This window comes from Theropithecus gelada, chromosome 1 (assembly GCF_003255815.1).
Source record: "Theropithecus gelada isolate Dixy chromosome 1, Tgel_1.0, whole genome shotgun sequence".
Lineage (NCBI taxonomy): Eukaryota > Metazoa > Chordata > Mammalia > Primates > Cercopithecidae > Theropithecus > Theropithecus gelada.
In genome coordinates this window covers 162119879-162144900 of record NC_037668.1, presented here as the reverse complement: position 1 = coordinate 162144900, position 25022 = coordinate 162119879, and the positions used below count along the sequence as shown (strand labels likewise).

General features: G+C 51.6%; 1 protein-coding gene across 1 annotated transcript in view; it reads left to right on the top strand.

Moving 5' to 3' along the window:
* Positions 1-8579, top strand: part of OPTC (opticin) — a 12819-nt gene extending 4240 nt beyond the window's left edge. The window contains exons 5-7 of the mRNA XM_025403200.1: positions 2651-2746; positions 3287-3482; positions 8360-8579. Coding sequence (XP_025258985.1) covers positions 2651-2746; positions 3287-3457 — 267 coding nt within the window. The 3' untranslated portion in view covers positions 3458-3482; positions 8360-8579. The remainder of the gene's footprint in view (positions 1-2650; positions 2747-3286; positions 3483-8359) is intronic.
* Positions 8580-25022: the final 16443 nt, after the last annotated feature.

Here is a 25022-nt window from a genome sequence, read left to right as displayed (position 1 = left end):
CCCACCTCCACCACCACCACCCACCTCTATCCCCACCACCCACCTCCATCCCCATCACCCACATCCACCATCACCACCCACCTCCATCCTCACCACCCACGTCCTCCACCACCACCCACCTCCACCTCCTCCCCCACCGCCACCACCCACCTCCACCCCCACCACCACCCACCTCCACCACCCACCTTCACCCCTACCACCACCAGCACCCACCTTCACCCCTATCACCACCACCATCCACCTCCACCACCCACCTGCACTCGCTCTACTCACTTCCACCACCACCACCCACTGTTTTCATCCTTTTAAATTTGCTATTTATTGATTCTTTCAGTTGCAAGAAACTGATTCTGACCCAAGAAAAGGAGATCCCAAGAACCTCCATGAATGGAAACAGCACTATTAGGCCTAATGGGCCTGTTACTGGCTGAGTATCCCTAACCTGAAATCCAGAATCCAAAATGCTCCAATAAGCATTTCCTTTGAGCATCTTGTTGACATTCAAAAAGTTTTGGGTTTTGGGGCATTTTGGATTTTGGATATTCAGATTTGGGATCTCAACCTGTACTGGGAATGGGGGTTCAGAAGTCAAGGTGGACAACTCTCTCCCTCTTTGGGGCACAAGGCCTCTTGTCTTGGCTTCTTTCTGTGCCTCTGCTCAATTCACCTGTCTGCTCACCAGCGTCCTCTGCACACTCACAGGTTCTGCTCCCTGAAAACTTACACATGAGTTTGGCTTGGAATAGTGCTGATTCTGGCCCTAAGTCTACATATCCTTTTATTTCCAAAACCCGCCACTAAGTGACTGATTAATCATTGTCTTTCTATGATCAAATGCTCAAGAGAGACTTTTTTGTTGTTGTTTTGAGACAGATCTCGCTCTGTCGCCCAGGCTGGAGTGCAGTGGCATGATCTCGGCTCACTGCAACCTCTGTCTCCCATGTTCAAGCAATTCCCCAGCCTCAGCCTCCTGAGTAGCTGGGATTACAGGATGCACCACCATGCCCAGCTAGTTTTTGTATTTTTAGTAGAGATGGGGTTTCACCATGTTGGCCAGGCTGGTCTCAAACTCCTGACCTCAGGTGATCTGCCCACTTTGGCCTCCCAAAGTGCAGGGATTGCAGGCGTGAGCCACTGCACGTGTCCAAGAGAGACTATTTGATTGGTCATTGGCTGGCCAGTTTTGATGGGAAGGGCTAAGTTATAAGACACAAATATGCCCCCTGGGGCGGCCCTTTCAATAGGGCTAGGAAGAGCCCCAGGTATGTTCGCCCATGTGCTCTCTCTCTCTGTCTGTCTGTCTCTCAAGTAGTAGAATCTTTTATGCAATCTAATTCCTATTTAGAAGCATCAAACAAACCAAATTAGACTTGTATTTTTGAAATAGGATGAGGGCACAGAGGCACACCTGCTTGCTCTCTCGCCCCGCCCTCCCCAGTGCCTTCCACCCTCTCAGCCTTCTCGTGTCTACAGTGGTCTTTGAGGGAATTTTACAGAACACAGTGTCACTACCACTGTTGTGGTGGAAGAGCACTAGACTGGAATCAGAAGCCTGCCACGTGACCTCGGGCCTCAGTCTTTCGGTCTCTAAGAACGGGATTGCATGATCCCTGAAGTTCCCCACTGCTCAGCCTCGGCAACATCCCAGCTGTCTCCATATTGGGGGGTGCCGCTTTGCCTTGACTCAGAGCTGTTTTCTCAGCCCAGGATAAGGCCTGGGCTTGGGAGCCACAGAGACCTGGGTTTGTGTGAGAGTCACCCAACCTCTCTGACCTTGTTTTCTCATCTGCAAAATGAGGGTAATAATACCTGCTTGACACAGCTGCTGGAGGGTTAAATAAGATAGCATTTACAAAGAGAACAGGAGGGTTAGATATGCATAGCAGATGCTCCATAAATGGTAGCTATCATTTTTCTTTGCTCCCTGAGCCCTGCTGAAGGCTTGTCTCTTCCCAAACCCTTCTCTGATTAACACTGTCTGATTCCGAGAGCGCAGTCCCATGCACACGCTGTGTGCCTCTCTGTGCCTGCGGTTCTCATTCTAATAGTCTGGCTGTCTCCCGAGTGTCTGCTCTGTACCTGCTCCTCACCCAGAGCAAGGACGATAAACAGAGCATGGAGGATGCAAGTTAGATACCAGGGAGCAGGTCATGCCAGTGAGAGGTATGAGACTTACGCAGCTCTGGGGTCTCCTTTATTGGAGGGTTTATTGGAGACACTGATTGGGAGGTCTTGTCTAGATAATTGTCCATGGCCCCAGGTTTAGCATTTGGAGACTTGTCACTGGGGAAAGTCCCTTCTGATAGCAGAGAAGTTGAGGCAGAGCTGAAATGTCCCCTGGTCCTCCGTTCTACCCTGTCCCTGCCCCTCCCCTGCACCACCCAGTGTCATTACCAGCTGATTAGTTCTTTCCTACTTCAGTGGCTGGCACCTCAATGGTAGCAGCTTTCCTCCTGCGTCCAGTTGGAGTTAGTGTCTGTAAGCTCCTTAAAGACCTGGGCAACCCCTGTGGCACCCAGCACAGAGCCTGGCGCATGACTGATGCTAAGTGAGCCCCGAGTGAACAAATGTCTCTGGCCTCATAGCCATCCTCACTGCCAGGGTCCAACATGTTGGACCCACCAGCCTCCTACACTCTGTTTTCTCCCAGGCAATGGAGAAGCTGCAGTTCCTTTACCTGTCAGACAACCTGCTGGATTCCATCCCAGGGCCTTTGCCCCTGAGCCTGCGCTCTGTACACCTGCAGGTAAGGAGCCTCACCCAGAGCAAGGGTGATAAACAGCATGGAGGATGGAAGTTAGATACCATGAGCAGGTCATGGCAGTGAGAGGCATGAGGCTTAGGCACCTGTGGGGTCTCCTTGATTGGAGGGTTTATTGGAGACAAGAATTGGGAGGTCTTGTCTAAATAGTTTTCCATGACCCCAGGTTGATTTTCTCCATTTTTTTATTTTAAAAACACTTTCTCTCCCTCCATCGCTTTATTTTATCTCACCCAACTGCTTTTCCTTCTTTCTTTTTCCTACCCTCTGTCTCTTTCCTTCCCTTCAGTCCTTCCCTCCTTCCTCTCTGCCCTTCTCTTCCTCTTCTTCTGTGCCCTCTCTCTCCATCCATCCCCCCGGGGCTCCTCTTCTCACCCTTGTTGTGTGGCTTTGGCCCTAGATGCTTCAGTTTCTCCAGTTGCACCAGAGCAGGCAGAGCTGGTAGGGACAGCTGATGTGAGCCTTTGGTGCTGCTTAAGGGGCAGATCATCTTGGTGGGGCTCAGCTGGTGTGTGTTCTTCCCAGAATAACCTGATAGAGACCATGCAGAGAGACGTCTTCTGTGATCCTGAGGAGCACAAATACACCCGCAGGCAGCTGGAAGACATCCGCCTGGACGGCAACCCCATCAACCTCAGCCTCTTCCCCAGCGCCTACTTCTGCCTGCCTCGGCTCCCCATCGGCCGCTTCATCTAGCTCAGAGCCCTTCCACTCCTCCCAGGTAAGAGGCCTCCAAGGACCATGCAGGCATGGGCTTCCAGCCATAAAGCCCAATATCTTTCAACAGTGATCTTTAGCCCAGGCATTAATTGACCTCTTAATCCCTTGCAAAAATCACACACACGTACACGCATGCATGCACACACACACTCATGTACTGAAATGTCTTTCAGCAGCCAAATTTGCATTTCTTCATCTTCTTTCCTTGACACTTATGGCTCCTGGCTCAGAAAATAGCAATGTCTGCAGTGGAGCACTTTTCCATATTCCCCATCTCTCGTACCCACACAGAATGCCAAGAAAGCCGTGGGAGAGGAAGAGGGGGAGGAGGAAGAGAAGGAAGAAGGGGGAAAGAGGAGAAGCAGTGATATGCTGGAGCCAGCTCTTACTACTTGCAGGAACCGATTATTAAATTTTCCAGAATTTTGCAAGTCAGTTGTTAAACACAGCCATTATGAAAAATTAAATTATATAAACTCACAATTAAATATATTATATTGAAAACAAATGTAATAATTATTCAAAAAACATCATTTTTCAATTAGTTCACTATATTTCACTATTAACCATGCCCTTGAAGTTATTTCTGTCCATGGTATCTGTATGGGGGAACCTCTAGGTAATGGTGTGCTCCTCGGAGCTCCCCATTCAGTGACATCACATTGGTGGTTTAAAATTGGCCATGGTAGGGGTATTTACACTACAGAACTTGGTAAACGCTACAAATTAAGATTTCCTTTTTTGAGAGCTGACTATAAAATGTTTGCCTGCATACCACTGAGGAGAAAGAATAGGTACTTAAACCAGCTCCCTCTACCCGCACGCCATCCTACTGGGGTAGATAGGGTTTCTATAGGGCATTCCTTCATTTCGTGCTCTTCTGAAGCCAGGGCCTCCTGTTAGATTTGGAGGGAGCCATTCATAAGGATGGAGAACTGACATGAATCTTCACCCAGACGCGCTTCTTGTAGTACTTACCTACTCCCTGGCTCACTGGCCAGTCTCTGAGCATGGAGGGCTCAGCCAGCTCATTCCTGGCTACTGGGGTTTCCATCCTTCCCATTTGCTCCTGCATGTTCGACCACCAGAGGGCAGCCTTGTGCAAAGATAAATATATAAAAATAGCAATTACTCACCTTCTGCCTTTTGGATCCTGGGCAGGGGCTGCTATGCTGGGAGGGTGGGAAGAAGGGCAACTACCATGTAGCCAATGATTTGTTCCTTGAGTTAGAAGGGAGAGGAGATGCTACCCTTCTCCTCACCCTTATAAGGAGGTTTTGGGCAAGGGGAATGTGATGGATGGGCGCTTGGCCTCACGCCTCATGTCAAGGCATGAGAGAGGGATAAGGCAGGGAATTCACCTACTCATGCAGGAGGATCTTATGGAGCACCCACTGCTACGTGGTAATAAGATGGTGCACAACAGAAACATATTCCTTTCCCTCACAGAGCTTAGAATGTAGTGCAAAAGATAGGTGTGAAACAAGCACACTAATAACCACGCTATTCAACTCGTAAAAGTGCTATAAAGGGTATGTACAGAATGCTACAAATGCTTACAAGAGGAAGACCCAGCTTAGGGGTCCAGAAGATCTTGGAGAACTGACGTTTAAGCTGAAACCCAAAGAGTGGGAGTTAGCCAGGCAATGAGTTGCCAAGGCAACTATTCAAGGTCCCTGGTGGTCCCCGAGTCAGGAGGGGCAGGTGTTTCTTGTGGGCTACATGGAAAGGAATTCAAGTATCTGCCTCCCCCCACCTCTGTCTGGCACCTCACTGTGCACTTGGATCCTCACGGCGGTCCTGTAAGCAGCCAAGTCAGAAATTATTATTCACATTCTTCAGATGGAGACATGGAGAACTAGAGACCAGTCACTGACCCCAGCTCACACGGGTGACTCCGGGTTGGACCAGGACTCAACACACAGGCTACAGACTGGCAATGGGAAGTCTTGAAGGTGGTGGGAGGTGCCTTCATGCCATCGTGGTACCTGCCTTCACTCCTAGGGAATCTAGGATTCCAGCGCACCTAGCCCCAGGGGAGGACGCGGAAGGCAGTGAGCCGAGGGCCCCTTGCCTTTCAGAGCAGCAGAGCTGTCACTGGCCCTTCCTCTCCTTTGTCTCCTCTTTCTGTCTTCCAAGAGTATGTTACAGCGAAATCTCGTGTGTGTGTGTGTGTGTGTGTGAGTGTTTTCTGTTTCTCTCTCTCCCTTTCTCTGTTTCATCCACCAATCCTATCCCCTTCCATATCCAATATCCCATTCCATATCCTGCTTTATTGGATTATGGCAAGGCCTAGGCATGCAACAGCTGAAAGCCTAAAGTTCTCCAAATGTAAGAGACCCTGGATTGAGGAATCCAATTTTCTTTTTTTCTTCTTCTTTTTTTTTTTTTTTTTTGAGATGGAGTTTCACTCTTGTTGCCCAGGCTGGAGTGCAATGACGTGATCTCGGCTCACCACAACCTCCTCCTCCCAGGTTCAAGCAATTCTCCTGCCTCAGCCTCCTGAGTAGCTGGGAATACAGGCATGCACCACCATGCCTGGCTAATTTTGTATTTTAAGTAGAGACAGGGTTTCTCCATGTTGGTCAGGCTGGTCTCGAACTCCTGACCTCAGGTGATCTGCCTGGCTCAGCCTCCCAAAGTGCTGGAATTACAGGCGTGAGCCACCACTCCTGACCGAGGAATCCAATTTTTTAAAAAAATCCAATTAAAAAAAAAGGTTTTCTAGAACTGAGGCTTTTGGGTACTGGAAGCCACATCATTCCTACATGCCTCTCAGTTACTCTTTGCTGAGTACAGAAAGTCACCTGGCTCCTGCTCTATTGTGGGACAGGGGATCTAACAATCCCTGGACTCCTGGAGTTTGCCAGACCTATAATAGAAGCTTTTCTGTGCATCAACTCATTTAATTCCAGCAATAACCCTAGTGAATAGGGATGCTCATCTCGACTGCACATGAAGAAACAGGCTTCTGAAAGGGGAGTGGCCCAAACCCAAACAGCGAGAGAGTGGCAGAGCTGGGATTCAATCCTGGGTCCATCCAGCCAGAGTCTGAAGTCCTGCTCTCTGCCACACTCCAGTGCAGACACCACTTTCAAGTTCCAATTAAAGGAGGCCGGCTCCAGACAGTTTCTTTCCCGAGGCCATTGTTGCTACTCCGGGAGGGGTTCCCCAAGGGCCGCTGCCTCTGCAGCTGTCTCTTGGCTAATCCTCCATTTTTGGCTAGGGAAGCCCAAGGAAGAGAAAGAATGTCCTTGTTGGCTGTCTCCCTGAAGAAATTCTAAACAGAGCATCTGTCCCTCTGCACCAGGGAGGGAGGGAGGAAGAGAGAGATGGGGAGAGACACAGAGAGAGAAACCCCACAGCTGTTGCTTCTTGATCTTGATGTGAACAGCTAGGCCTCCTGTTTCTCAGGGACCTAAAGGGGTTAGGGTTGGGCAACTGGTAGGGAAGGCAGAGAGCACCTCTTTAGCCAGAGTGAGGCCCTCCTATCCTGCAGATGGTAAAGATGGAGAGAATGACACAGGGCAGATGCAAGCCAGACCTGAGAGAGTACAAAGGAAGGGAGAGAGAGGAGGGGCTGTGGGGTCCAGCCAGGCACGGCAGGCAGCTTGAGGGCCTCATGCCAGCCGGCAGTCTAGGTTTGCATCAAATCCACCTCCTCCAACACCAAACTTTCCTAACCTGACTCATCCAGGTCCTTCGTGGCCCAGCAGCACTCATATTTGACCTTGGCAGGAACACTTGCTCTGGGAGGCACTCTGGTGACTATTCTGCCAGCTCTGTGTGAAGGGGAGTGCCTCCCTCCTTTGGGGCACCCTGTGGCCTTCAGAAGGGTCCTGCCCTAACCCGTCCTATGAGTCTCAGTGGGAGAAGGTCGTGGGGAAGAGGCCAGGGCCCCTCCTCTCCACGAGAGAAAGGATGAGTTTGCAATGACCTCCGCCCCCCCCCCCCCCCACTGCCTTATTCTCAGTTCCAGGGTCCTGTTTTCCCGAAGGTTACCAGCAAGGCCCGGGGCCAGAGCAGGCTCGTGGAGAAGGGAGGGTGGCAGGGGCTGCTGGAGGGGCTGGAACTAAGTCTGTTTTAGGAGCCAAGGCCGTTTCCCCACCCTGACCTTGCCTGGGCTCCCTTCCTGCTTCCTTTTCCCTTTTTTTCTCTCCCCTGGGAATAGTAATCTTTTACATTTCTGCTGTCAGTTTGCACTTCAGCAAGCTCTTTACATATGGGACCTAATTTGATAGTCCTAACAACTCTGTGAGGAAAGAATTATTATCCCTCCTTTTACTGATAGAAAATGAGAGGCTAAGTACTTTGTCCCAGAGAAAGATGACTTAACATAAACAATCTATAACAGAAAAGAAAGATGGGCATGGGGGTGGAGCTGCAGTGACAGCCAGCACTTCTTGGGAATTCTTGTCAGAGAAATGGGAAGTCCCATCTCCAGCTCCTGGAGCAGAGGATGGGTGCCCCCGACCATGACCTCTGAAATGCTTTGAAAAGCAAGGACTCGGGAGTGCATCACCCAGGCTAGAAAAATGGGGGCTGCCTATGGAACTTGAGTCCAGGGCCTGCTCCCAGCAGGATCAAGGCCTGTATCCTTAGGAAGCACATGAGGTAATGAAGGTCTCAGCCCGGGAGAACCTTGGGGCTCAAGGACACATGGCCCCCCATCTCTGTCGCACCCCCACATGCCCGTGTCTGTGTCCTCCTTCCTTCTGGCCAGGACAGAGGCAGACAGACCAGATGGGGAGGTGGCCTCAGCTCGCCCCGCCCCCTCCCTGTCTAGCTCCCTCTCAGCTTTCTCCTCCCACCTCACCTGCCCCTCCCCTCTCCCCCACACAAGACACCAGCTCAATTTTGTCTCTCCTCTCTCTCAAGGTCATCTCTTGGACCAGCGGGCATCACATTCTCCAGCAGCCGCCATTTCGCACGCCTCCCTCCTGTGGCCGCCAGCAGCGTGGACAAAAGTCTCCATGTAGAGGGAGGATGCCTGCTTCTTTCCCCACAGCTCTCACGTCTCCCTTCTCCCTGTGGGTGACAAAGAAGCCCAAGGACCACCTCCTTCCTGCCTCATTGTAATAAAATTCCCCATCCTAAGGCCTTCTTGTCTTCAACCTGGCCTGTCCAGCCCTTCCAGACACGTCCAAACCCATGGCCTGGATGTACTTGTGTACTTCCTTTCAAACGAGCCCACACAGAACACCTGCTCTCCCCTTCCTCCTCTCTGCACTCCTTCTGCCTCCTTTTTCTCTGTTCTCCTTCTGTGCCCAGGCACCAGAGCAAATAGCTTTTTGTTTCCTCCTGGCACTACCAGTCCCAGCCCTGCCTTCAGAGTTCTTTTCTCTCTCTGTCTCTCTCTTTTTAAAAGACGGGGTCTCACTAGGTTGCCTAGGCTGGTCTTGAACTCTTGGGCTCAAACGTCCACCTGCCTCAGCCTCCTGAGTAGCTAGGATTACAGATGTGCGCCAGTGTGCCGACTCCAAATTCTTTTCTCTTGTGTCTAACACGCAGTTCAGACACAGGAGGGAGTGGAAGTGTTTCTTGTTATGGCACCTGTAAAGGAACTGTGATGCAAGGGAGTGAGCACTGGAGTGAGAGTCTGAAGACCGAGTTTGACTACCCCATATCCTGATCACACCAGCACCTCACTCTGTCCTGGCCCCGTGGAGTTCCCTCACTCCAAATCTGTTGCTCAAAGCATATCCAAGCCCAAGGGGTGTGGTGCCTATCCCTATCTTATTACATTTCTAGTCTAAGACCAAAGACACAACCCTCTTCTACTGTTCCCAATAGCACAGACTAACATTGACAAAGAGGGATCAAATGGTAAAGGAGAAAAGGAAGGAAGTACAGGAAATACAGACACACAATCAGTCTAGTCTCACAAGTTGAGCTTTCTGAGCCCAAATCAACTATACCGTGGCTTTAAAGCTGGCTTAGCTGCAGGCCTTCCTGATCATTCTCTGGTCCACGCAGAAGAGAGAATAATCCAAGCTTTTCAAGTCCTTTCTGACCCATCCTGAAACCAAAGGTAACGACCTTTGAATTACACATTGTCCATAATCAGTGCCCCCCAAGGATCACTGGGCAGTCTTAGGAGAGGTGCTTCTCCCACAGAGAGGCCCTCTGCCTCCCAGGACAGACTCCTGGAGCCCAGCACCTGTGAGAGCTGCAGCACCTCTCTTGGAGATCTAAGAAATCCCTGAAGGACGCTGGGCACGGTGGCTCACATCTGTAATCCCAGCACTTTGGGAGGCTAAGCAGGCAGATTACAAGGTCAGGAGTTCAAGACCAGCCTGACCAACATGGTGAAACGTGGTGTCTACTAAAAATACAAAAAATAGCCAGGCGTGGTGGTGTGCGCCTGTAATCCCAGCTACTCAGGTGCCTGAGGCAGGAGAATTGCTTGAACCTGGGAGGTGGAGGTTGCAGTGAGCCGAAATCATGCCATTGCACTCCGGCCTTGGCGACGGAGCAAGACTGTGTCTCAAAAAAAAAAAAAAAAGAAGTAGAAAAAGAAAAGACATCCCTGAAGGAGCCATGCCCTGGGAGACAGGCAAGATGGCAGGTTTTAACCCTGTGGACATACAGTGGAAGATGAGCTTCTGCCTTTGGGGGAGTGTTGGGGGTGGGAGTGGGAGCGTGAGAAATGGGGTGGGCAGAGAAGAGCGGGACCTCCCACAGTGCATGAGGTCCTTGGCTCTAAATAATCTTGAAACACACTAGCCCAGAAAGATGCAAACAGCCCCCATGCTGGGAATGTTCTGCAAAGTAGGAAGGTGTTAAGCAGTTACCCAGATGTTTCAAGCGAAAGCATCCTGCAGAGGAGGGGAAAAAAAAGTCGTCTTTTGGGACTGAAGTTTTCCAAATCAGCTGTGAGCTTGGGCTGTAATCACCTTGCCAATGCAGACGCTACCCCTTTGAAGAAGTCAGTCCGAAAACAGGATCCTTCTTAAAGTCAGCAGATCAGTGCATTATCCCCGCAGAGATGATAGGAAATAGAGAACGACAGGAAGCTGTCAGAAAGTCAATATTTCAAAGGATCAAAGAGTCCTCAGGGTCCTTTGGTTGATGCACCTGTATCCAGGCAGGGCTTTACCTAGTGCTGATGGTGATCTTCTCTGGTTTACGACAGGGCCAGAGATGTGGGCTGCAGAAAGCACCTGCCACCATCTGTAGGACATCATGCTTGCCCTGCGCATTACATGCATCATTACGTTTCATCTCCATTGTAGCCTGATGAGGTGGGTGCTGCCCCAATTTTACAGAAGGCAGACTTTGGGAAGCTGAGGCAGGCAGATCTCCTGAGGTCAGGAGTTCGAGACCAGTCTGGCCAACATGGTGAAACCCTGTCTCTACTAAAAATACAAAAAATAGGCAGGCGTAGTGGCAGTCGCCTGTAAATCCAGCTACTCAGGAGGCTGAGGCAGGAGAATTGCTTGAACCCTGAAGGCGGAGCTTGCAGTGAGCCGAGATCGTGCCACTGCACTCCAGCTTGGGCGACAGAGTGAGACTCCGTCTCAAAAAAAAAAAAAAAAAAAAGGAAGGCAGAGAAGTTAAGTTTTGGTCCAAGGTCACACAGTGAGGAGTAAGAGGCAGACTAGATATTCAAATTTGGCCTGAGTGCAAAGCCTGCTGGCCCTCTGGCCTTGGAGCTGCGTGTCTGACACACCTGCTGAATCATGTCTTGCCTCACACTTCCTTGCTCATAGAACATACCCAATAAACCTTGTGCTAGGCCAGCTCGCTCCGCGGCGCGGTGGGGAGGCAGACCTGCTACAGAAATCTGCCCATGTAAATGGCTCCTTTTCTACCCCTCCTCTCCTGATGTTCCTAAGTGGTGGCCCCTGCACACCTGGTTTTCTCCTCTAAGCTTCACCAGTCTGGATCTCCCTTCCCACACCCCCTCCCTTCCTATCTATTGTCTCTGAACCCAACTTCTTGGCTCCTGTGCTCCTATTCACGGGATTTCTTTCCGCTTCTGTAACCCTGAGTACAATAGGCTCCTTCCTGCTTATTGGTAAACAGAGTCACAACAAGCCCAAGTGTGTTCTAGGCCAGGTTTGAGCTCTTGATCGAGCCTCTCTCTCAGCCTTCTTGTTTCAGTTTTTTTTTCTAACGGGAACATGAACTCCTAGAGAGGTGGCCTGGCACACCCCTGCCTCTCTGCTGCTCCTCTCCATTCCAGAGCATTGCAGTTTGAGGGGCAAGTGGGTACAGCACGAAACTTACTGCCTCATTCCTTCCATGATGTCCAGGAACTGCCCACTTACCTCCTGCCTGGAATACCGGGAGAGAAGTGGGAAAGGGAAAGTGTTTGTTTGTTTGTTGTCATCACCAAGCAAGTTCCCATCACCCCACCCCCCAGGGGTGGGTGGTGTTGTCCAAGTAACTTCTATGACAGCCTGCAAAGAAGCAGAGGCAGACAAGGTGGGGACATCAACACCCCAGAAGCAATAGCACACACCCCACCTGGAACACAGCATCTCAGGGGCTGAAGGGGATGTCCTAACTCTTAACCAAGGAGGTCCCCCGTCTCCCATGAATCCTGAGTCTCAGTTTCCTGAGCAAGGTAGAGAAGGAACCCTTGAGTGTGCAAGGCCCATCGACAAACAGATTTACTCAGATCGAGGCCCTGCCTCAATCTGACCCACCTTTAGTGTCCTTCATTCATGTTTTTTAATGATTCTTTATTAAGTGCTGAGCACCAGGGTCAGCATAGTAATAAAGACAGACAAGGTCCCCGGCCTCAGGGAGACAGAATAAACAAATAATAGCAGATAAATGATACAATTCAGACAGGGACAGGTGCTAAATGGCAACAAAAGGAAGTGAACGTGGCAGTGACTGGTAGTGGAGGCCAGTGACATGAGATAGGGCGGCCAAGGAAGGCCTCCTGGGGGTGGTGATGGTTGACCTGAGACCTCCCTGATGAGAAGGCAGCAGCCATGCAAAATGTGAGGGGAATGTTTTCCAGGCAATGGGAACAGAAGTGAAAAGTACAAAGGAGAGAGGAGGCCCATGTGGGCAGCAGAGAGGGCTTGGGGTGCGGTCAGAGGCAGCAGGGCCCTGGGTAGGAAAGCCTCCGAGGATTCTCTCGTGAGTGCACGGGATCCTTCTCTGAGAAACGCACACCGCTCGCCGCCTGCTCTCCCTGTTAGTCATGCTGAAAACACGAGGCAGGAGGGAAAGGCAGCATGATTCACAGACTGGAGGGTGACAGTGACCAGAGCAAGTTTAACCTTTTAAAGAGGAAGGATCTGTTGCTTGGCTACCAGGCCTGCGTAGGGTAATGAGTGGAAATGGGGAACAGAAGTGGAGAAAGAAGAGAGACCTAGAAGCGGGGTGGTGGGGAAAGGGCAGGAATCCCTCGTGGGCTGGAGCCTGCAGAGGGAGGGAGAATGTGAGCAGCTTCCAGGTGTGGGGCTTTGAGGAAAGGGGACGGAGAGCATCTGAAGGAAGCTTGGGTGTAATCCGGCCACTGTCTCCAGAAGACTCAGGTAGGTGTGCTTCACTGTGTCTTAAAGCTTTTAGAGTTAGATATTGGGTTCTTTAGGGTGTGTCTCCAGCTTGAAGTGTGCCTCTCAGTAGAAGCAGGAAGGCCTTATTTGATTTGGGTTACAGGAGAAGCAGAGGCCCCTGTTTGGGGTGCACTGTGGAGACTGGAATTTGGGTAGAAGGGGCGACTGCTCCCGCTTGGACGCTAACCAGCTGCGTGGCCTCAGGCATATCTGCTTTGCTCTAGTCCCTCCTCTGGCCAAGAGAAGAGAAGATTCAGTGATCTCCAAGATGCAGTCTGCAGCTCTGTGATCTCACATGTTCTTTTGTTTTCTTAACAGGAAGGCTACTCAGAGAAGGGTCCCCCCAAGGGGTGTGGGACGGTTGGCCTAACCCTGTGGCAGACGGCTCTGCTTCTCTTCATGGTAAGGGAGGGAAGTTACAGGGGTATGCCTCCTGGCTCTCCAGCATCCACACACTGCTAAGACCCAGCCACCCCAAAGACACCACCCCTCTCTCGGGGACGGGGACTCCCAGAAGCCTCCCCAAGGTTCCATCTTTAGGTGCCAGGAATGGGGCTGGGTTCCCCGCAACCCCCAGAAAGGTAGGGAAAGAAGCCAAGTGACCCTGTAAACACCTTCCCAAGGAAGGAGGCTGTGACCTCGGCAGACGAAGCAGCCCCCTGGAAAGAGAAGAGCCCCTTGCTGTTCTGGAGAGGCCCCAGTGACTGTGGCCCTGAGAGCCAAGAGTTCAGCGGCTCTGTCCCTCCTCATGCTGTGGCTGAGGGCAGAGCCAAGTCCAAGACCCTGCCCGGCCCTCTCTTTCCCTCTAGCTTAGCGGCGGGTGCCTATGGATAGCTTCTGAAACACACCGCCTGCTTTCTCATGCAGGATAAAGGCCTCCCTCCAGAACCTGCCCAGCTTTTCCACCACATTAGTAATCAGCGCACAGAACAAGCGCCTTCTCTCCCTCTCCTCCCCCGCCTCTGTCTCTCTTTTTTTCTCTCCCCCAGCCCCCACTTCCTTTACCTACTCCTGCCTCCTCCCCACCTATCAGAGTCACTGCCACCTCCCGGGAAGCTGAGAGGGTTTATCATCAAATCAGGCTTTGTCATAAGGAAAACAGATTTATTTTCCTCGCTTTGAGAAGGTGCTGACAGGAGCAGTGAGGGAAGGGGTGTTTTCTATATTCAAAGCCTTTCTCCTCCTGCGGCTAAATCTGGCACTATTTTCTCATTTACCTCAAATGCTGCTCCTCTGACCTGCCTCTCCATTCACCCACGCTTTCAACCCCTACCTGTGAGCCTTTGCCCACCGGACCCGCTCACTCCTAGTCATTCCTTCATTCAATGTATTTCCCTCGTTCAGGATTTAGAGGCCTTTCTCACATGCCAGGGACTCCAGGTGCTGGAGATATGAGGCACACAGCAATGCGGGGAGGTGGGAGCGAGTTGCACAGGTACAGGAATAGAACATTAAAATACAAAGCAGTGGCCTGGAGCGGTGGCTCACGCCTGGAATCCCAGCACGTTGGGAGGCCAAGACAGGTGGATTGCCTAAGGTCAGGAGTTTGAGACCAGCCTGGCCAACATGGTGAAACCCCATCTCCTCTACTAAAAACACAAAAATTAGCTGGGCGTGGTGTCAAGCACCTGTAATCCCAGCTACTCAGAAGGCTGAGGTGGGAGAATCGCTTGCACCTGGGAGGCAGAGGTTGCAGTGAGCCGAGAACACACCACTGCACTCCAGCCTGGGCAACAGAGCGAGACTCAGTCTCAAAAAATAAAATAACATAAAATAAAATAAATAAAGCAGTAAGTGGAGACAGAGGCATGTACATGGCCAATGGCAGCACCAGTGTGGAGCAGCCTGTTCATGAGGAGGCAGAGACCAGAGCAGGCTCCTGAAGGCAGGGACGCTGGACCAGGACACCTAGAACTAGTGGAAGCCCCTGGGCATAGGGTGGGGAAGGAAGGCACTGGGGGGCCCTCAACAGAGGGAGCACTGTGCAGGCAGCAGTTGGCACATGTGGCATGAGCAGAGGTGGGGGTGGAGAGGGCAGGAGAAGTGGCTTCAGGGGACAGAGCATGAATGGAGCTCCTGCTGGGGTTTTATGGAGGGGTGGTTGGTCAGAAGGTTCAGGTACAGATTTGGGAAGTTCTGTGAAAGGTGGCTGTGATTGATGGGGACAAACCTGGAGTCTGAGGAATTGGTGAGGAGGCTGATGCATGTAGATTAGAGAAAGATGTGAGTACTGTGTGAGAACAGAGGTAGCAGAGTTGGATGGGAGAAGGGAGCCATTCACGGTAAGAGCCTCAAATCATTCCACAGAGGTGGGACCCTTCAGCAGAGGGGCAGCTGAATCCAGGGGAGGGCATGAGGGGGTTATCCGAGCACGTGGGCATGTGGCAGGGGAGAAAGGTGGAGGTGGGGCCGGGCAGAGGGAACACTGCTTGGGAGAGCACCTGCCAGGGACAGGCCCGGGGATGCAGGCAGAAGAGAAACCAGAGGGGTGGGGCAGCAGAAGGAAAAGCCAGCGACCCCAAGGGAAGGAAGGGGTGGGGGTAAAGGAGGAAAGAGTTGGGGCAGCCCTCGCTCAGAGCACAGTGAAACGCTGTTTGCTGCGGGGAGGAAATTGGCCCTGGTGGCCACTTTGTGCACCGTCTGGACTCACTGCTGCCTTCACAGACTCCTGGAACAACCCTTCATTCTTCGTAAGGCTAGGTGACTGCATGACACTAAGCACCTAAGTGTGGCTGGTGGCGCGGCCCTGTAGCCAGGCACTAGCCATGGAAGACGAACAGCCCTAATGCTCAGGGGTCCCAGTTGATTAGGGAGGGTGTGCACACAATCCCTGTCCATTAAACAAAGCAACCAACAAGTAACATTGACACAGGAACGCACCTAATATGAAATGAGCGCACGCTAAAGGGATGCCAGAGAGAAGAGGCCAACAAGGAAGGAAGGCAGGGATACCCTCTCTGGCTCTGGAGCTTTGGGACTGGTGGATGCGACATCCATAATTCATAGCCCATCAATCCTGGAGGGTCTGGCGCTCTGACCCCTTTGGAAACGGCCCTCTTCTGTGACAGCTGAGCCCTTCCCCTTGGAGACCCAGGGCAGAAAGCCTTCTCTGTGAGACATACTCTGGTGCCCTGCAGCCAGCATGATGGATGAGGAGGCCAGAGCTGCTGGGGCCAGTGGGGCTGAGCAGAGAGAGAAATATGATGCAAAGCAATTTTAAAAGGAGGTTCTCAGGGGCTGGCTGGGGGCGGGGCAGCTGGGTCCCTCTCTCAGCCATCTATCTCACTTGTCTATCTCTCTAACTAGGTCCTCAGTTCTGTGGCACAGATGACAGGTTGGGGACAGCAGAGAGCAAAAGGTGAAAGATCAAGGGTCCATGGGATCTTCTCTCTTCTCTCTTCAGGCCTATGGATTTGGAAAGCTCCTGAGTGCAATGAGGAGTACCTCACCTAGCAGCCAAGACCTAGTCCCTGCCCCAGTGCCCCAGTACCCCAGAAACAGGCCAAGCCCCAGACTCTCCTGGCATAAATACCGGCTCCCGTCCAACCTCACGCCATCAGGTATGGGAGATGCTGGGACCAGCAGCTAGCAGAGGGAAAATGACATATCCTAGGATTCAATCCAATCAGCATTCCATCCCAAGGACCAAGGTAGAATAGAACAGCCGCCGTTCTTTCTGGGAGATGAACCCTGCAAATTAAGCTGCCTGGCAGGCTTGGCAGCCTGTAGGTGTGACGGGTGAGGCCTCAGCCCACTCTTTCCCCAGCCCTTGAATTCCATTTGTCCAGGCCTCCAGGCTGTACAGCACCCCTGCCATGTGCACATAAGACAGCAGGGAAGCTGACAGGCGACCACTATCCTCCCACTCCCCATCAGCTGCTAGGTGAGTGGGGAACAAAGAAACAGAAAGTCATGGGAACCACCCTCCCTTGCCAAGCAACAAATGCGCTAAGATGCTGAGCCAGGGGAGGGGGGATTGGGCCTGGGAGCAGCTGGTATGATTGGTCTCACCTGGCCAGCAGACAGAAAATGCCTGCATTCTTGGTTGGGTAATTGAACTGCCTCTCTTTCTGGAGGTGAGTGTGGGGCAGAGCATCTCTGAGCAGAGGCCTCCACTGCCTGTAGTTCCCTCCCTCCTAGGTATGGGTCCTGGGGAGGTTATACTTGGGGGGCAATAACTGTAGGCAATAATGCTAACAGTAACAGTCACAGGGCTCGGGACAGGGAGGGAACCTTGGGCTGGGGTGGGCTGGAATGTGCCTCCGGGGCAGCCGGTGAACTGACACTGCCCCTCCTCATTTGCTTAGAGAGCCTGCCATCGGGCCAGGCAGCCTTGGAGGGCGTGCCCAGACTGACAGCTGCCTAAGCACAAGCTTGCACTTGGCAGGAACTGGACTTGCCCACAGTCAGGGTGCAGTACAAATTTGTAGGAAGAATAAAAGGCTGTGGCATCGAGTGCGTTTCTGAAAGTGAGAAGCTGAGAGGCAGCTCTGCTACTGGCTCTCTCCCACTCCTCTCAGAGGCGGTTTCTTCCTGACTCCTCCGCCTCCTGACCCCCAGGTCCTATGCAAGTGTGGGAAATCCTCTGGATACCCGAGGGAAAGAATGGGGCCCTCCCCTGGGGCTCTCGCACCCACCGTGGCTGGTGGTGGTCAGAGAAGCCAGAAGGATGAAGCTGCCCTGGGCACAGGCAGAATAGCACGTTCTGCCTCCCAGCCCACCCCCTCTCGGGGGCACAGAGTGTCACTGCTGCCCTGTATGTCCGTCAGAAAGCTCCAGAGAGGCCAGGCATGGTGGCTCACACCTGTAATCCCAGCACTTTGGGAGGCCAAGGCTGGAGGATGGCTTGAGCCCAGGAGTTTGAGGCCAACCTGGGCAACATAGTGAGACCTCATCTTTACAAAAAATAAAAATAAAAAATCAGCCAGGCATGGCTGTAGGCCCAGCTACTGGGGAGGCTGAAGTAGGAGGATCACTTGAGGCCAGGAGGTCGAGGCCGTAGAGAGCTATGATCATGCTGCTGCACTCCAGCCTGGGCAACACAGCAAGACACTGTCTCAAAGCCCACACAAAATAATAACAAAAAGAAAGCTCCAGAGGCTCCCTGTACCCCACTTTCCACTCACCACCCTGCCCCACCCTACTCTGTGCCCCATACCTGGAAGATTGACTTCTAAGGCTGCACCAACCAGGCCTTTGGTTGGGTCAGTTATGGAGACCTGACCGTGAGGATGAAAGGCTGTGGATTGCTCTCCACTCACTCACACACCCTGCTGGGCCTGGGGTGACCGTGGTGCTCCCCCGTGAAGGCCACGCTCCTGTGGGGCAGCCCCTCCTCCAGCCTTGCGCTCTGCAGGTCCCAAATGACTCTGCTCTGTTGCCTTCAGGGTGCTCTGCACTCCCTCACCAGCTCCCCTTAGCCCAGTCCGGTTACATTCGCCATCTCATCTGCTGGACTTCCACTGATACACACCTCGCACCTGCTCCCCTGAGCAAGATGAGAAAGTAAGGGGATAAGATGCTTTAGACTGCACTTCCTCCCTAAACAAGGCCTGGTCTGGTTAGGGCATGCAGATGGACCCGGGTTTGAATCTTAGTTCTGACACTAGGTAAGTTATTGTTCTCCCGTTTTACTTACTTCATCTGCAAAATGGGAATACTACCCTGCTCAGGGCTGTCATGAGGATCGAACTGAATAATGTGCACACACATAGTGCTTATCACTATTTGATACTTAGAGCTCCACAAACAGAAGCTATCCTTCTGCTGTAAGAGAAGTATGACCTGCCTGAAGCTCCCCTGCTTTGATCCCCTTTTGAGACCAGCCAGCAGTCCTTGTGACTGAGGTATGGGGCTGCTCAGGGTCTGTGAAAAAACCCGGACAGTTCCTGGAGCATGTATCTCAGCTCCTCCCCTCTGGAGCTGCTGCCCCTTCTCCCCCACCTCCTGCCCCCCGCCAAAGCTTACCTTCCCAAGATACCTCCACTCTCCCTTTAGTGCCATCAGAACAGCCCAAGAGCAGCAGGTGTGTGTGTTTGGGGGGGGCGGGGGAGTTAACAAAGACCTTTTATATTAGCATCCCATTTGTCAGGGCAGGGACAGAAGCAGCCTGCCTCTCTCCTGCATCTCCAAGTTTCCCTGGGAGAAGCTCATCCAGCTCATTATCATAACCAAGATCACAATGCTGGCTCCTTTCATCTCTGTGTATCACTTGCTGTGACTCATTCACCAAGTGTCAGAGCTGATCAGGAGTCACTGGAGTTGTGTGGATCCAGATACCTCACTCCTTGGGAGTGGAAAGCAAGTGACACAGGTGAGGCCAAGGTGACCCAGCAGCAATACTGCAGCCCCAGCCAACACCAGGCCTCCCTGGTGCTGAACGCCTCCTAGGTCTATCACGTTCCTGGCCCCAACCATATGCTACAGCTAGGACACAACTTAGCCAGAAAGAGGAAAGGGAGACAGGGAGTAGGGCCTATAGGACCCCCACTGTGTGCCAGACATGGGATTAAGTGCTATACACCCACAGTCTCGTTTGATCCACACGTTCAATCAGGTCCCATCTGCGTTTTACAGTTAAGAAAAACCTCTAAGGCTCAGGACAGTGCTATTCTTTGCCACATGATGCACAGAACATTCATCAGGGGGCTGCCAGCCCTACCTCCCCAAGGTGCTTCCTCCTGGAAAGGAATGCGTCCTCACCGTGAGCAGGGTTGGGTGTCTGCATCTGGGGGTGCAGCCATGGGAATGATGCCAGTCAGTAGACAAAGGATGAAACGGCTGAGCTGGTCAGGCCAAGGGTGGCTGGGTCTGAACTGCAGAGGCTGGGAGCAGCACACAGGGTGGGGAGTGGGGTCAGAAACACCTGGGCTGGGGGCCGTTCAACACCGGAGGCCCTTTGGGTGAGGCTCTGGGCCTAGGGTGCATCTGCTGTCCTCTGAAAGATCCCAGAGGAGCTGGTACATCGTAGGGAAGGGACAGAGAAAAAAGAACAAAGCAGTTTTGCTTTGTTTTTTAAAGGGCTGACTCTAATAACAAAGAGACTCAGCCTTCAGGGTGAGACACAGCAGGGAAGACTGGACCAAGACTGTGGCTGGCCAGCTATGCCCCACAGGAGCGACACGGTAAGTGGGAAATTCTATCAGAGGCCCAGGAGCCAGTCTGCCAAAGTGATCTCAGAGATGACATCATTGTCCACCATTGCGTTCGTCCCTAAGGCGACTCAGATGAGATAGAAACAAGAGGAAGGAGAGAAGCCAGGGAGACAGAGGAGAGCAGGGGAGTTCTTGGTGCACCCTGAGGAGGAAAGAAAGCCCTTTTCCTGGGGCGCTCTGGTGTGCAGGCTGCCCAGGAGGCACTCATGTCTGCCTCCTCGATCCTGTCTCCTCTTGGAAAGTAGAAGGGCCCAGGTGTCAAAAGAGCGCCAGCTCTAGGATTTCTAAGAGATGTTTCGGTACAGACATTCAGCAACAGTGTGTCTGGGACATCGCCTGTCCTGGACCCTTTGGAGCAGACAGGTGGGCCCTCATCTGGACCCAGAACTCACCAGTGTCCACCACAAAGGCCTGCAATCATTTTTAACTGTTAACACCTAATCCGCATCATATTTTCAGTAGAACTGAAAAATGCTCACATTACACAACCATTTGTGGGTGTATGAAATATTTAATATTTTTGATTTATTGCATTTTCATTTGGCTTTTATTGGCCCTCTTCCCTTCTGCATTTGCTGTCAGGACTTTATGTGCCATGAATTTGTATGAACTCAAGACATAATCGCATTCTGGGCAGTGGCAGGGTGCCACGCCCCAGTCAGCCTCAGAAACTGCCCCCCCCCGCCCCGCTCCCAGTAACTCCAAGGCGGTAACAGACAAAGGCTTCTGCCAGCCAGGGTAGTCTTACCCTCAGCACGCTCATGCAGGAGGGTACCTAGTGGGCACACCAGGAGTCACAGCTGGGGTCACAGGACGTGCCCCCAGTCCAGAGCCATCACTGACTCCAGAGCCCAGGCAGGTGGCTCTCACACGGGGCAGGCTTAGTTCTCTGGTGATTACATGTGGGAAGACTCTACACTTACCTGGGGTGCTCAGAGCCTCCAGAGAACAGAGTTGGGCCGTGCAGGACTGATATCTGTATCGATCTGGAAGATTCTGCCACCAGTGATCTGCAGTGGGGTTTTTGTCACCTACAAGAGTGTATAACCTGGCTCCAAACCCAGCTCTGCCCCATCCTAGCTGAGTCACTTTGAGCATGCCATTCTGATTCTCTGAGTTTCTGTTTCCTCTGTCAAGTGTGCTGGAAAGTGCGGCATTGGAAAGTCTGATGTGATAAAGGAGATAACGTGGGCGAAGCTCCTGACACATGCCTGAAACCTAGTGTGGGTTCAACAAGCATGAATTATCTCTCACCCTCACCCCAGCCCCAGATAAATGACCAGTATGTCGTGGCCACAGCCCAGCTAGGTGCTTCCCACCCCCCATCACCACTCCTTACCTGTTCCACAGACACCCGAACAGATTCGGTTTGCCCCTCAGCACCAGCAGGCACAGGGGAGTGGGGAGGACGCTGGGTGATGGTGGAGGGGGCAGGAAAGAGAATCCTTCTAGTGCGAGAAGGAGAATTGATGGCGTACCCAGCAGAGCCAGCCCCAGCCATGCCCCAGCTGGAAAAAAACCGCTAGCCAGCCTCCGTGGAGGGAAGCCCAGGGTGGTGCCATTCCCCTCTCCATCCCTGCTTCCCTGCCACCAGACAGAGGGAGGGTGTTTGTGGGTTGAGTGCTCTCTATGACTCTGGAACCCTGGGGACCTCGCCTGCCTGGCTGAAAAGGTCCCGATGCCCCACTCTGCACCTGTCCTGGGGCCCTGGAGGATGGTGTTTCCAACAATAGCTTCCAGCCCTGATTAAAATGCTACAGCAGGGAGAATCAATAACCATTGGCAGCTGAGCCTCTAATAAGTATAATAATCACCATTAGGGGAAAGAGTGGGGGAGTGAGTGGGGCTGGTAATATAGTGATTATATTAATCTGCCTCCAGCCCAATCTGCGTCCGTCTGCTCTTGGCATGCCCTCCTGGAGCCTGGCAGGAGGCACGGCCGCCAGCCAGAGCAGCCAGTCTGGCTTCACCCTGCCCCCAGCCTCTGGAGCTCCGCAGCCCCCACGTCCACTCCTTTCACCCACCTGAATAAAAGCTCCCTGTCTGGATGAGAGGAGACAAAGGGGATATTAGGAAGGTGGATAGGGAAAGAGAGAGGCGTGAGGAACTCCGTGCGTGGAGACAAGAGGACAACTGCTGAGCCTGAGTCTGGGGTTTGGTGTTCAGGTTTTGAGAGTGTCTCACTTCCTGAGCAGCATGGGGCTGATAATTTATTGAATCTCATTTAATAGAAATGTACATCATGCTTACCGTGTGCCAGGCATTGCTTAAAGCATTTTGCTGCTATAAACTCATTGAATCCTCATAATAGCCAACAAGGTAGATGTTATCCTCACTTTGCAGATGAGGAAACTGAGTCGCAGAGTTGGTTAAATAATGTACCCAATGCAATGAAACCTTAAGTGGTAGATCCAGAACTTGAACCAGGGGGCCCAACTTTACCGTCTGTGCACTTAATCCCTTTCTACACAGCTTCTTTACCTCCACGGCTGGCACGTAGTAGACACTCAATAAACAGTATTGACTGCTGGTGCACTAAGCTGCCCCAAGGTCCTCCTCATGCCCTCACTCCCAGTCCCTGCCAATTATGACATTTAGCACTATCCTGTTCCCCTTTGTATGTAACCCCCCATCGCAGAGTCTGAGAATGTTTCAAAATGTGTTTCTAACAAGCATTGGCAAGCATGGAAGGGTCCTGGGTCTGTGGCAGAGCACCTCCTGTTCCTTCTTCTCTATGTTGTCTAAGTTTTGAATACGGACCAGGCCCTCCTCATGGCTGTGGGAACCTGACACCAACCCCGAGGCCCTCCAGAGTGCCTTGTCTGGTGACATCCTTGCCTAGCCACCCCATGTGTCTCATCTGCTCTAAAAAGCCTAAAAACAAGTGAGCTGGTCTGCTTAGCCACCACCTTTCAGAGGAGGAGTTTGTCTGTCTCCAGAGGAGGAGTTTTATGAGGATGATATCGAGGGATTCAATAGAAATGGCCAAGCAAGGCCAGGCGCGGTGGCTCAAGCCTGTAATCCCAGCACTTTAGGAGGCCGAGGCGGGCAGATCACGAGGTCAGGAGATCGAGACTATCCTGGCTAACACAGTGAAACCCTGTCTCTACTAAAAATACAAAAAAATTAGCCAGGTATGATGGCATACACCTGTGGTCCCAGCTACTCAAGAGGCTGAGGCAGGAGAATTGCTTGAACCCAGGAGGCGGAGGTTGCAGTGAGCTGAGATCGTGCCACTGCACTCCAGCTTGGGTGACAGAGACTCCGTCTCAAAAAACAAACAAACAAAAAACAAACAAAAACTACTTCCTGCGCTCTTCTGCCCTAGGCCCAAGCAACAACCATTCTACCTCCTGCCTCTGTGAATTTGACTCTACTCTAGGTACCTGATAAATTTGAGGAGGTGGCTCTATCAGGATTTAGTTAACTGTTCTCTTAGGATTGATTACACAGATCATTTCTGATTTTTCCTTATTATCCGTAATGTGGCAACAAATATATTTGTGCAACAATTTTCTTTGTATAGTTAGGATTATTCCCTTGGGATTGTCAGAATCAATAATTACTGAGAAAAAAAAATAACCTGAACATTTTTAGGTTTTTGATGCATATTATTCATTAGCTATCCTAAAGGATTTTAATGGTTTATATATTGCATCTAAAACATTATCTTAGCAATGTATAAACTTGCCTGTTTCTCTGTAAACTTACCACCACTGGATTGTAAAAAATGCATTGCTAATTTTTTAGGCAAAAATCTATACATCATTGTTAGAGTAAAAATTTGTTGTGGCAACCGGAGTTTAGTGGAAAGAGTGCAGAACTTGGAGTCAGATCTATTTTTGGAAGTTGAGTATAGAGCAAAATGTACCCAGAACTGAAAGGAGAACAAATAGCCACTTTTTTGAGCAGTTAGGCCCTAAGTGGGCTGGAAGAATGAAATGAAAGGGAAGGAAAAGAGACTGATCTTTGTATACTGGGCACTGCCTTAGGAGATGGGAAGTTAAAGTCAGTAAGGCAGTCCCTTGATCTGTTCACAGCTGAATAGACTGTAAGAAACAGACAAACAAAAACACCATTTTACAGATGAGAAAACTGAGGATGGAGCTATAACGTAACTTTTGCAAGATCATACAACTCATCAGTAATGACATGAACTGCTAACAGCAATATATAGACTGCTTACCCCAAGCTAGACACTATGCTAAGTACTTCATATAGATCATCTCATTTGCTCATTATGTCCCCAAATCCCCATGAAGCTGGTCCTATTTGTTCCCATTGTATAGACTTCTCAGCATGACAGAACCCAAAGCACACTTGGGCAGCCTGCCTCTGCAATTTGATGCCAAGGCCTATATGCACGCCCTATCGTCTCTCACAGCACCCGACACCCCCTTGCAGACAACACGGGGGCTCCTAAAAGCCTCCCTCTGTTTGCTCCAGGCTGTTTGCTCTTCTGGGGACACCCTTCCCTATCCCCCACCCTTTTTTGGACTTGGCTAACCCATTCATAAGGATCAGCTCAGAATCAGCCCTGCCCCCTGCACCCCTGCCCCACCATGGGCATGCCGTAGGTGTCCCTCTTACATGCTTTAGTGGGTAGACCTATTGCAGCACTTCTCCCACTATAGTGTCATTGCGTATGTGTCTGTCTCCACAGGGAGATGCCTTTCAGATCATTGGCTGTGTTTTTATCCCAGTATTCCTTTACCTTAGCGCTCCTGGCGCACAATAGGCCTCAATGGATGTTTGTGAATGAATGCTGTCTGCCATTCAAGCCCAAATTTGACCCATTCCAGAGACGGAAACTGAGGAATTTCCAGCAAAGCCGGATAAGGCAGAGCGGGAAGATACACCGAGGCT